Genomic DNA, 12,901 nt, shown 5'->3' with positions numbered 1-12,901 from the left:
CCTTTGTATGTGAGATGATACTCTGGTTGAAAGCCATTCGTGAGATACGTTAATGAACAGGATACATTCAGAAGAAGAATGGTTATTCTGGTCCTCCTGGTCCTTCTTTTCTTTTCTGAAAGAAGAATATATCTCCCTTTCCTTCCTCTTCCATCTCCAGAGGGGCTGCTGAGTTTCCTGGGGTGCTGTGAAGTTTCACTTTCATGTGAAAAGGTAAATTGGTTCACTGTCAAATTAAAATACATTTCAAATGAGCCCAGCTGTTTGGCAGTGGTGTTGGGAGAGGGAAGCAGGGGGGGAATTTGAGTAAGTTAGTCTCCAGCAGTTGTTAAGTAGCTAAACTTCAAAGAGAGATGTTTCCTCCTGTTCCCTCAAGCACTAGCTCACAGCTTTTAAAATGTGTCTATAAAGATTTTTTTTTTTAATAAATTCTGAGAAGGTGTCCCAGAAACAAAAGTTTGGCTGCTTAGTCCAGTTCTTTTACTGTAAAGCACAAGGATGATAAAGTATATTCTAGAACTTTAATGCAAGAAGAAGGAAAGAAAGGAGTATTTTCTTGGACTTCCTATCCAAATAAAATATTTAGTATGTTTGAAAGATTTGAAAGTTTGACAGTCTTTCGGCAGGTCCCATTGTAGTGCTTTCTGCACGTGGCAGAGGTTTGTTTTTTTTGACACAAGCACACACTGAGGAGCATCCTTCAGGTCTCAATGCCATGACGACAACTAAAGAGAAATACAACTCTTCCCCCCCCTCCATCTCCAAACAGGGAATTACTCTAAAAATCTCAAATATGAAGTTTTAGGTAGCTTTACAAACACATTAATGAACAGACCATGTGGAGAAACAGTAAGAAGCTGTGCTTAATGTATTAGTTTGTTACCGAGTATCTGTCTAAAGCTGTTTTAAGATTCCTTATGTGTAATGGTAATGTAAATCCTTGATAGCTGGAAATCAGTTATAGTCTGGACTAGCGTATCACTGTTCTAAAATGTTAGTTAGCAGTCACTGCTTTCAAACATACCAGTAGTATTTTGTGTAATCAGATAGACAGCTTGAGGTGACGAGAAGATAATTCCCAGGGATATTTTTGTAGTTATGGAAGGGGCATGTCATGAAACCACTCTTATAACCTGATTGATGTATTGTGGAGGTAATATCTGTGTTTATTTATTCAGCTGTGTGTGATTTTCATTATCAGAAAAGAACAAGACAAAATGCTAGGACAAGGAAACAGAATATTCTTTGGCTGTGCAGGCCAGTCCTGCCATAACGGGGAAAATGGCAAATGTCTTCTAATGCTTTCTTGCTGCTGCCTGTGGAAGGTGAGGGGAGGGAAGGCAGGCTAATATGCTCGACAGGCCTATAAGGTTTGTGGGAATTGGAATACAAACCATTATTGACAATTTGCTGTCTCTATGCTGGTCCTCTCTGTCACTCTTGAGCAGTTGTTCAAATCTGCCTAATGTTGGGTCCAGAATGGATTTATATAATCTCCTGTGGGCATGCCTTTTCTACAGAAACAGGGAGGAAAATTTTCTTCCTGGTGGGTTAGAGTAAGAATAGGCAACTTCTCTCCTTTGCAGTAGTGAATGTAGAGTTCGTCAGGTAGGCCAGAGGGCAGAACTTAAATTTGTGCCGTGTAGCAGTAAAGGATCATGGTCAGGAAGAAGATTTAGAAGATGGAATTGGGACTAGGGGAATTGAGGACACCTATGTTCAGTGAAGTAGGGATGCAAGTGCCTTTGTTACATCCCAATAACATTTTACCAGTGCCCTTCAAATGTTTGTGAAAGGTGGTAGCAGAATCCCAGCAGCGCCTGTACTGAACTCGATGCAGCGGATGGCAAGAACAGCCAAGGAGCACAGTTTTATTGCTAGGTGGTGTTTCCAGATAACTTAATGAAGTCACAGCCTAATTAAGCCACATCCTTTGCATCTCTGAATGGCTGGGATAATAAAGGCAAGCTCTGTTTCATTCAGATGCTGGTGTAATCTGACAGGTGCATTATGTACATGCCTAGAGAGTGAAAATTGAAGGGAAATATCAAGCTGCCATGACAAGAAGATGGAATGATGAAAAATATTTAAATTGGTGTATTTTGGATCTGATTAATGATTTTGGGACATAATGAGCTGTGGCAGTGCTTGGAAACACTAATACTGCTGGAGTTGAAGTGATATTCATCTACAAAGCAAGCTTTTCATTAAATACATAGTGTGGAAGTGAGAGAAAAGCACTATTGTTTGTAGTTTTAGAAGTTTTATTTGGAAATGATCTAAGCTTAAATTTATCTCCTGGTTACAAAACCTAGTGAATTATTAAGTTAATTATGATCAGGAAAGCATGATTTTGTTTACTCTTAGCAGAAGGGGCATCTTCATTCTGGATATTGTTTATTATTTTATGAGTTTTGAAATAATCATATTTACTTTTAATATGTATCTCTAGAAACTGAAATGATTGGTATATTCTTAGCAGCTGTTTGCATTATGATATTCGTTAAGATCAGTATTGCAACATTTTTTACTAGTTCCTGCTTTTCAAAGTACTACTTCTGTTAATGGTTCAATTTTATTATGATACAAATATGTTTGTTCCTGTGATTATCTCAGTGGACTACTCCAAGTCTAGAATGAGTGCTTATGAAAAACATGGCAAGAGTTTACTTTGTGCACACTACTTATAAGTGTCTTGTGAATTAATTGTAATATCTGAATTTATTTGAACTTTAATAATGCTGTAGTTTTTGTTAATATTCTGTGGTGTGTGCTATCACAGTAAAACTACACGATATAATGTTACATCATGTTCATCATATTTGTAAAAATCACTGACAAACTGAATAAATTTGTGCATATAATCTTACAGCTTTTTACAACTAACATGGAATATGAGTAATATGTGACCTACTAGACCGAAGTCAAAGCATCATATGCTTAGAATTGTTCCCTGCTTTATTTCCTTTCACAATGGCATGTTAATATATAGGAGTATAAAGAAATAGTTTTTCAGTCTGTTTTCTTTTCTTCAACAGGACACAACAAGCATAGAAAAAATGTCGAACTGTTGTGAAGATGTGTAAGTACTGTAAACTTTCTATATTTATTTGCTGAAGCAGTAGCTGCTTGTTTAATTGTGTGAGAGAGGCGAGGAACTAAAGGCACTGTTTAAATTGTTTTGTATGTTTTGTATGTTTTGTATGTTAGTGATTCCTATCTCTTGCAGTAGCTCTCTAATCCTGTAATAACTGGTTTTATACAAAGCAGACGCACGTTACTCTTTTTCCTTTCTTACTAATAGATGAATGAAATTGCATTTTCTTACAAAAATAAAGATGAAAAACCACTTGCTTAACATACATTCAATTGATTCTGAGGTTCTCTGCTTCAAAAAATTACCTTTAGCTGATTTGATGACATAGATAATTTCTGTTTTCTGAATCTGAGTTTCAGCTGCATGCAACAGTGAAAAAACTCCATTAATAGATCCCTAGCCAACATGTTTTGTTTTAGCTGACTGAAGTGCACCATGGGAGTGCTGTCTTTCACTAATAATGCTGTCTTCTGTAGATCGAGGCCCCGAAAGCCATGGCAGCAGACCTTCTCAGAAGTTTTTGGCACTCGCTGGAAGATCCTGTGGTTTATTCCTTTCAGACAGAGGCAACCACTGCGAGTTCCCTACCACTTTGCCAATCACGTCTAAACAGATGGATGGTGGGCACAGATGGGTCCTCCGTGCTGGAAGTGTGTTACAGGTTTTATGATGATAGGACTATGACAGTCTTCAACTCAATTAAAAACCCACCAATTGTAGACATCACAGTGTGTCCCAAGCTTTATTTTCATTGTGGTCTTGATTCTGGTCTGAAATTAATACATTTTGTATGTTTACATTTAGATATATTCACTTTCAAATTAGCTTTCCAAAAAGATTTCATTTGTCTTTGAAGTTAATAGTAAAAACAAAAAACCAAATGACTGGAATGCAGTCTTACACTATTTGTTTGATAATAATGACTCTCTTTTCTTTTTTTTCCTCTGGTAGGAAACACTGAAGTTTACATTGATTGTTAGCTTTCCCACTAAGTGTCTTAATATTATTTTTTTTTTTTACTGTTTCTACCTGTAGGTCTTCTAGATAATATTGAGGTCTCTGGTTCTGCTGCATGTATTTAAAATTCTCCTATACTGCCATTTGTTTGTGATGATTGACATGATTTTAACCATGCAGCACAGCACTATAAAAGGTAGCATTTAAAACAAGCAGACGTTTTCCTAAACTTTTGTCTGAGAAGTTATATAAATACATGTATATGTTTATATAGAGAGATCTTACAGTCATCCTTCTGAATAGATATAGTCTCAGTGGAAAATACTAATGTATTTATGTCAGCAAAAGCTATGAAAAGCCACAGGGTAAAATATGCACATGCAAAGCATGTTTTCCCTAACACCCCCAGGGCTTCTCTGCAATAATTCAACAACAACAACAAAAATTGTATGGTACATACACAAGAGTGATTACTTTTTAAAAATACATATTTAATTTGTCAGCATAATGTACCATAAGAAATAGTATATTAAATAGTATATATAAACATTTTACGTTTTCTCTTCCTTAGTCAGTTAGCTGGAATTGATTTAGGTGTTTATAAATGGGAAGTATTTGTGAAAATATTTAAAAATATTTATATAGAGATACAGATATTTGCTACTAAGAGGGATGGCATACTATACTGATTACGATAGCTTGTTTTGGGCCCTTTATTTACGGAAATAATTAACCAAAGAAAACATCATTTTCGTTGTGGTGGAATGACAATGATTCCCAAAACTGGCTTAACTTTTCTGAATCTGGAAAAAAATATGTAATTTATGATGGCCTTGTATATCTGTACAAATGCTAGCATTTGTAGTAGTGGTAGTTTTTAGAGGTAGTAGTGGTGATTTTTGAAAGTTCTGTGAATTTTCAGGGGAGATTCTCAGCTGCAAAGCCTATAGTGTTTGTTGTCTAGTCTAACAGGACCAAAATCCACCTTAAATTAATCACGGATCAATCACCTTAGGGTTGTGATTAATGGTTCTGTGTCAGGATAGAGGCTGATCACAAGTGGTGTCTCTCAGGGGTTGGTCTTGGGACCAGTGCTCTTTTACATCTTTATCAATGACATCGATGATAGCATTGAGTGCACCTCAGAAAGTTGTCGGATGACACCAAGCTGAGCAGTGTGGTTGATACAGTGGATGGAAGGGAATCCATCCAGAGGGACCTGGACAGGCTGGAGAAGTGGGACCTAATGAGGTTTGACAAGGCCAACTGCGTGGTGCTGCATTTGGGTTGGGGCAATCCCAGGAATTTATACAAACAAAGGAAGATCTCTTTGAGAGCAGCCACAAGGAGAAGGACTTGGGGATCCTGGTGGATGAGAAGCTGGACATGAGCCAGCAGTGTGTGCTTGCAGCCCGGAAGGCTGACTGTGTTTTGGGCTGCAATTAACAAAGGGGTGGCCAACAGGGAGAGGGAGGTGATTGTCCCCCTCTACTCAGCTCTTGTGAGGCCCCATCTGGAGTACTGTGTCCATTTTTAAAAAGCACAAGAAAGATGCAGAGCTCTTGGAGCAGGTCCAGAGGAGGGCCACTAAGATGGTCAGAGGGTTGGAGCACCTCTCCTACGAAGAAAGGTTGAGGGAACTGGGCTTGTTTAGCTTGCAGAAGAGAAGACTGTGGGGAGACCTCATTGTGTTCTTCCAGTACTTGAAGGGAGCTTATAAACAGCAGTTGTGGATAGTGATAGGACAAGCAGGAATTGTCTTAAACTGTCACGGGGGAGGTTTAGGTTAGATATTAGGATGTTCTTCACTCAGAGAGTGGTGAAGCACTGGAACAGGTTGCCCAAGGAGGCTGTGGATGCCCCATCCCGGGAGGCATTCAAGGCCAGGCTGGATGTGGCTCTGGGCAGCCTGGTCTGGTGGTTGGCAACCCTGCACATAGCAGGGGGTTGAAACTAGGTGATCATTGTGGTCCTTTTCAACCCAGGCCATTCTATGGTTCTGTGATTCTATGATTAAATGACAGCCAAGTGATGGTAATTTTTAAAGGCGCAGACACAGAGTGTACAGCATGTAATCTGAGTTTGCAGCAAATCAGTTAATTTGCAAACAGTTCATTGAGGGTGAAGGGCTAAATTTGTCATGAATGCTATTCATAATGAATTTTTAGATTTGCTCCTTAAAATGTTAATGCAGTCACTGCTTATGGTGGATGTTCCTTTACGGAACTAACAGGTTTGATCATTGAAAATGCTAAAAGAATCATCTTAAAGTAACTTGAATTTTAACCTTTTTCTGAGCTTTTAACGTTTGCACTGACTTCCCTTCTCTCTTTAAAAATAAATACAATGCTTTCTTCTTTTAAATTTTGAGCCTAATATTCAACTGTTACTCTGTTGCTGCATTTATAGTTGTGACTTCAGAATTTAAGATCATAATTGGCAGCAGTCCATAAACAAAGATGAGCTTGAGGAAAGTGGATAAAAAGGCTAGACTAGCACTTGAAATTAAAAATAATATGTGTATTTATTATAAAGTAATGCCTGTATTCACTTGTCTTTGGAAGGACTTCAATTACTATAGTCTCTGTAAAACACTTAAGAGAATAATAGAGGTCAGTTTTGGTTTATGTGCCAATTTTTTGATGAGAAAAACTCTGTTTTTGTTTTTAAAATTTTTTCATGCTAATCAGTTTTCATAGCAGGTCATTACGCTTTGATGCTTGTTAGGAGTGAGGATCAAGAATATAATTATTTGTGAAACATTTGTGATGGGGGATATATTTCATTCCTTCTGTTTTTTGATATCACTTGGTTAACTGTACAATTCTGTAACCAATAGATATATAACCAATAGAATAGATTATACATACAGAGAACCAATTCTATAAATACAGAATCCTCTCAACTCTGTGAACATCAGTTAAAATTTTTTTACATGATATATACAATGAAATGATGACACCAGTGAATGTTACCTGTTCTGTGGGGATAAAATTTCAACTCTGTTCCAGTATTTTCAAAAAGGATGAAATATGAAACAGAAAAAAGTCTGTCCTGATAAGGCACAGATTGGGGATAAACATGCTCTGAGTACATAGCAGGGCATGCATGTAAACATCCTTGCACTTTTTCTCATGCTTTACAGTTAATGCTGATTAATTTTTAGGCTTGAGACATTACTATGTGTTTGGTCTCTGCGATTGTGTAGTTATTTTCAGACTGTAGTCTGCCTAGCTAATGCTCCAGTGTGAAGTAGAGCCTTTCCTCTCTTATTCTCGAAGTGCCCTCTTTTGGCCGTATTAAGCAACGACGGTTGACTCTTGGCCTGAAGCAAGAATGGTGTGCAGCTGTTATTCTTCTTTAGTGCACACTGGTTATCTGGAGCAATAATTGCATGATTTGGGTGTGTGTCTGTGCTAGTGGAAAGAGGAACGTTGCAAGACAAAACTGCATCTTAAATGGACACAGTCTTGGGCCCACATCAAATGTTTTGTAGCACATGCAAGTTTTCTAGAAAATGTTTAGATCGGTTGACTTTTCTTTTGAACAATAAATAATAAATAAAAATTGCATTCTAAAGCACTTAATCACATTATTCTACTTGGATTTAATCTAAAGTGAGTGAATGTGAAGGGAAAATTCATAAAACAGTGGAAGTGAAGATGGTACCAAATGCTTTGATTTTTAGCAAAGCTCACTGAACTGAGTGAAGTTGAAAAGAGCAACTATTTGCAGTTTGAGTACACATGCCATCGTTATACAAGTCTTTTAATGTTCATTTTACAGTTGTCCAGTTTTATTCAACAGATTATATTTTCTAGAAACAATGAAAACATTTTCTTTTATTCCATCAGGCCACTCTACGCCAGTATAAGGGGACAAAGATAAGATTTCAGTAGTACTATAAAAGAGAATCTTTTTCATCTTCGCATTCAGATGAAACAAGTGATAATAAGGTGGGTTTCTGGTAACCTGAAATTATAATTAACATAAAACACCTTTTGTGGCACATTATATACTGTATTTTGCCAGCCTTCCTACCAGCAGGACATCACTTGTAGCAGAGTGCCACTGTCTCTTGTATTTGAAATTGCTGACACTTTGACGTATTGTTTGACTTCATCATCTCCAATTTTTGTCTTCACAATGGACTTAATTTTGATGCTGCTAAAAATAAGAAAGTGATGTGGCCTTATTGGAATAATATTATCACAAAGAGAAAGCTTAGTACTGTTAATGGACTCTTCTCAATTTCCCAACTGGACATATCATTACTTTCCTTAAAAGTGTTTTGTTTGCTGCAGTCCTGATTTTTTTGGACAAAAATGTTGCTTAATCAATAGATATTCCAATCAACGGTACTTAATAGTACTTCTAGTAGTAGTACTAGAATAAAAACTAAATGTACTTCCATGGTATCTGCCTCCGAAGACTAAGTTGTGTAAAATTAGTACCACCTTCAATATTAATTCTCATTCAGTATTAGCTCTACAGTTTTTATATTTATGCAAGAATAATAAATTGATTTTTTAGCAGCATGTGTAAGAAATACATTTTCAGTCATAATAGTGCAACCAGTTGAAAGTTAACTGTCTGAATACAAAGGTCCTACTCCATTTTTTGCATTTCAAGATACTACTGGATTTTCTTCAGCAGTGAAAACTCGAATCTCTTGTTAAAGTCCAGAAAAAAAGATTTGAACCTGATGAAGATATCCAACTGAACATGGTACTCGTCCAGCAATAGAAAGAATGCTAGAAAGGTTAGTATGGGTGTGTATATCACAAGCCCAGCATTTAAACTTTTCAGGTTTATTCCTCTTCAGTCACATAATTCCCCTCAGAGACGGGAATGCTTTGTTTGTTCCTGCCTTCTATATATGTGGCTTCCAGGTATACTAAATAACTGCATCTGTTGCATTCTGCTAGCTCTTAAATATTTCAAATCAGCTGTGGGCTCTTGGCACAGGTTTTCAAGTCCTGGTTAGGCTTCAGCTTAGTGTGCTGCAACTGCTAAAGGTAGAGGCTCATTCTACCACATTTAGAGATTATCCATCAATGTCTCTCAGATTCTGTGGTATACTAGCTAGTGTGAGGTCGTGAAGAACCTTCTAAAAATTATGTTCGATATCCCTACAGGCTTAATTTTCACTTTGTCTGAAGCAGGAGACTTGCTTTAGTTTGAAAACTAAACTGTTGAAAAGTCCTAACTTAGACCTAACAGCACCGAATTGTTATGTTCAAAAAACGGAAAGTTAAATTTAAAAATAACCACAATGTGTGACTTATGGGTTAAAGATGCAGGTAGTTTTTCCAATAAAATCAGGATGATAACGATTTCTCATTTTGTTTGGACCTTTTAGAAGCATTTGCATGATGTAGGAAGAAATTATCCTTGGGAAAAATTCTCCTAATTATTTATATTAGAAACCAGACCTTTTTAATCCGACTGTTGTCTCATTTACCCATTCCATTGTAGTGAATTCATAACTATGTGAAAGTTTCTGCTATGAATGACTTCTGTATGTTCATCTGCCCTCATTTTCAGCTGTAATAGTTCTTTTCATAGCTTCCTGCAGCACATATCGGCACAGACTAGTTCTACTTGAAGCCACTCTCATATTGAACAGAATAGATGCTCTGGTAGAGTAACTTGGGCAGGTATGGAAATATAAAGTGACACGTTCCTACTTAGTGTGCTGTTTTTACAGAAGAGAAACACCATTGTTACTGCTACACAATATATCAGGCATGTCATTTTTCCACTCACTTTTACTTTTGTGATTTTTTTAAGCTTTAATAGCTTTAATAGTTAAACTGCGAGTTGCCTCCTGCATTACTGAAGAATTACTAATTCTTGTACACTAATGAATCTATATCTAAATTAGTAAAAATATCAGGACTTCAAAATGGATTGAGTCATAGACGGGCTGCCTGAGTTTTCTTTTGGAAAGAATCGCACTTACAAATAGTATTCACTCAAGGTCATGCCTGCTGAACCCTTCCGAATGTGTTGTTTTTCAAAAGACTTTTATGCTACTTTCTTAGGGGTAGGGCAGTTGACCATCAAGATTCATTCATGAACTTGCATCTGTGGGCTGTGTTCAGCCTCAGACTTCCATCTTGCCGCATTTGCTCAATGACATTTGTTGTCCACTTTTCCCAGCTGTAGTGGAATACGATTGAAGTCAACAAGGGCCACATAAGAATTGCCTGTGTAACTGTAAGAATAATTGCAGTTTACATAGGAATACATGTTATTTGAGTTAGAATATACTAAAATTGTAATATAATTGTAATTTCTGTGTGTATGGATAAATAGGTATTTCTGTGCACATTCTAAAGACTGACATACTGAAGGTCGTAGTATAATTTATAGATTGAGAGTTATCACTGTCTCCTTAGCATCTTTGATCCAGGTGCCAGAAAGCAAAATCATACTGATTTCTATAAATTCTTACTCTGAGATATGTAACTCACATATGGTTGTATGTTTGACTAATTTACTTTTGTTTAATCTTGAATGTTTTCAAACAATTCTGAAGAATGTTTACACTGAACTTATTGAAATTACGAGATTCAATACAGTGATGCTGTATGATATAGAACAAGTGATGTATGAGGGGAATTGCTGAATTCCTCTGTTTTTCCCAAAACAGAGAAGCATACTCTGCTATTATGTAATCAAATCTGACATTATCAAAACAAATCTAAAAGTCGAAGATTATGTCCAGCTGACAAAGAATGCATTGTCCTATTTCACTTTATGTAATTTATTCATGTAATGTTTCTGGTTTTGTTTTATTATTAAGTTTTGGATTATTTTTTCATTCCTACTGAGATGTCTTATCAACTCTATTTTTTAGAAGTCTCCCTTTTCTCCTCTGAATTTCTTTAGCATTGATCAAGTTATTTAGCTGCTTTGCTTATATTTTCGGAATCTGTTTTCAGATTTTCCCAATTCTTTTTTAATGGCTTTCATTACTCAATACTTTTTGTTTTACAAGATTAATCTATAATCCACATTGATGGCTTTGGGAAACTGAAGTCTGATAAATAGTAAAGTTCTTGTTATCTTTTTTGTGTCTTTTCAAGCGAACGACTGGGTGTTGGCAGAAACATCAAAGTCCTGGTCTGATTTTCAATAGAAGTGTCTATGATAGCATTAGTTACAGGTTACATGTTAAATTTCCTACATCAGTAATTAAATTATGTCAATGCATTTATATTGATGCATTAAAGCTCCTCACTTTTTGTCTTCTGACTTCTTGTATGTAATGTAAAAGCAAACAAATCTGTGGGCAGTAGTGGTGGCAAGTGCAAGAACACAACATCAAAGCATTTTCTGGCATGTTTGTGTGAACTCTCCTCGGATGGAAACTTATGTTGTAGGTATTAGCTTAAAGTTTATAAATTATCACTTATCAAATTGCAAAAATAGAGATTTTTTTTTTTATTTTTTTTTTTTTTAAAGAACCTTTGGCTTGTATATTTTTGTATTGTGTATTAAAACTTTCATAATCATTCTTGGAATCCTTTTTCTATCTGAGCTAGTTAAAGGGATCTGAATTGCCAACATTTTTGTTTCATGTAAGTGCAAGCTGGTGCCAGAGATGTCAATGCAGAGAAAGCTCATGCATATGAGTTATTAGATTTAGACGTGTAAAACAAAATAGTAGTGACCACAGAAAAATGGATCAGAAAGTAATAAAATAGGAGCTGGTGATTTTGGTGTGACCAGTAGTTTCAGACATAGCAGAAATTATTTAGAGACCTGGGAAGATCCCCGCTAGAAAAGTGAGCAGAAGCAAAGAGCCAGTGGTTATATCTGCAAGGAAATGATTAAAATAGCTGAATTGTAACACTTCATGAATATGGGAGTTCAAACTATGTGATGATGGTTTGTGGCACAGGACTTGCATCTTCTATTTCAACACATGAACTGGATTCTGGTAATAACAGTAATAAAAATCACTTTCATACTTGGCCTTCCACAACAGCATAAAACCAACCTTTAAAATTCTGTGTTCTATGTGTATTCCAGAAAAGGCCATTCTTGCCAACTTCCAACAATTTCATTTGCTCTTGTTTGCAATTTTATTGGGCCTCTTTTCCCCACATAATAATTTCCAATCCAGTTGATCTCTACTATGAAATTTATTTATTTTAGTATTTGCAAATTAGGTACAACTGAATTTTGTGTCTGTATGCCTACTTTTTGGTGTGTGGAAATGGAGATCTATTCCCACTTGCCCATAAAAATTATTTTAATGTGTACACTGCAATATTTTTAATGCCTAAAGCTTCTGGAAGTATTTCTTGATGTGTTTTGTCCTTTTATAAACCAAATGAAATGAAGTATTCAATAGTACTTTCAGTCCATAAATTCATTTTAAGAGGCTGCCAGGTAGTGCAGATGAACAAATGCATACAAATGCTGCTGTAGGCTGACCAATTAACCATATGAGCTGCAATTATATTAGCGTGCAAGGGCAATTGGAGGGAAAATTGGACCCTGTGGACATCCAGCTGAGTAAACAGGCTTGAGGAAGGATGGAGGATGTGTTAGTCTGAATAAAATACAGCTAAGCTAATTTGAAAAAAAGCAGACCAGAATTTGTATCAGTCACAGCACATTCTTTATATGTCCTCCAGTTTCACAATATTTTTCTCATTAGGCTTCCCCTCTCAAAAACATTCCCTTCGCTGAAGGATTAGTTTAAGATCAGACACATACAGCAATAGACTTTGTATTTGGAAAGCCAAAAAGCCGTATTTCAGTCACACAGAACTGAACATAAAATGAACTGGACAGGTGCTCCTGAGGCATAATGACTCTTTCAATTCC

At 36.3% G+C, this 12,901-nt stretch overlaps 1 protein-coding gene across 4 annotated transcripts in view; it reads left to right on the top strand.

The window, feature by feature from the left end:
- The window catches only part of ZDHHC21 (zinc finger DHHC-type palmitoyltransferase 21), a 38,226-nt gene extending 34,403 nt beyond the window's left edge, over positions 1-3,823 (top strand). For all 4 annotated transcript variants that reach the window (XM_042826908.1, XM_042826905.1, XM_042826909.1 and 1 more), the window contains 2 exons: positions 3,039-3,082; positions 3,574-3,823. In XM_042826908.1, the coding sequence (XP_042682842.1) occupies positions 3,039-3,082; positions 3,574-3,706 (177 nt within the window). In that variant the 3' untranslated portion in view covers positions 3,707-3,823. The remainder of the gene's footprint in view (positions 1-3,038; positions 3,083-3,573) is intronic.
- Positions 3,824-12,901: the final 9,078 nt, after the last annotated feature.

This window comes from Centrocercus urophasianus, unplaced genomic scaffold (assembly GCF_019232065.1).
Source record: "Centrocercus urophasianus isolate 14NV4802_14NV808 unplaced genomic scaffold, USGS_Curo_1.0 seq_27, whole genome shotgun sequence".
NCBI lineage: Eukaryota > Metazoa > Chordata > Aves > Galliformes > Phasianidae > Centrocercus > Centrocercus urophasianus.
The sequence above is the reverse complement of the archived record's forward strand: the minus strand, read 5'-3'. Positions and strand labels throughout refer to the sequence as shown.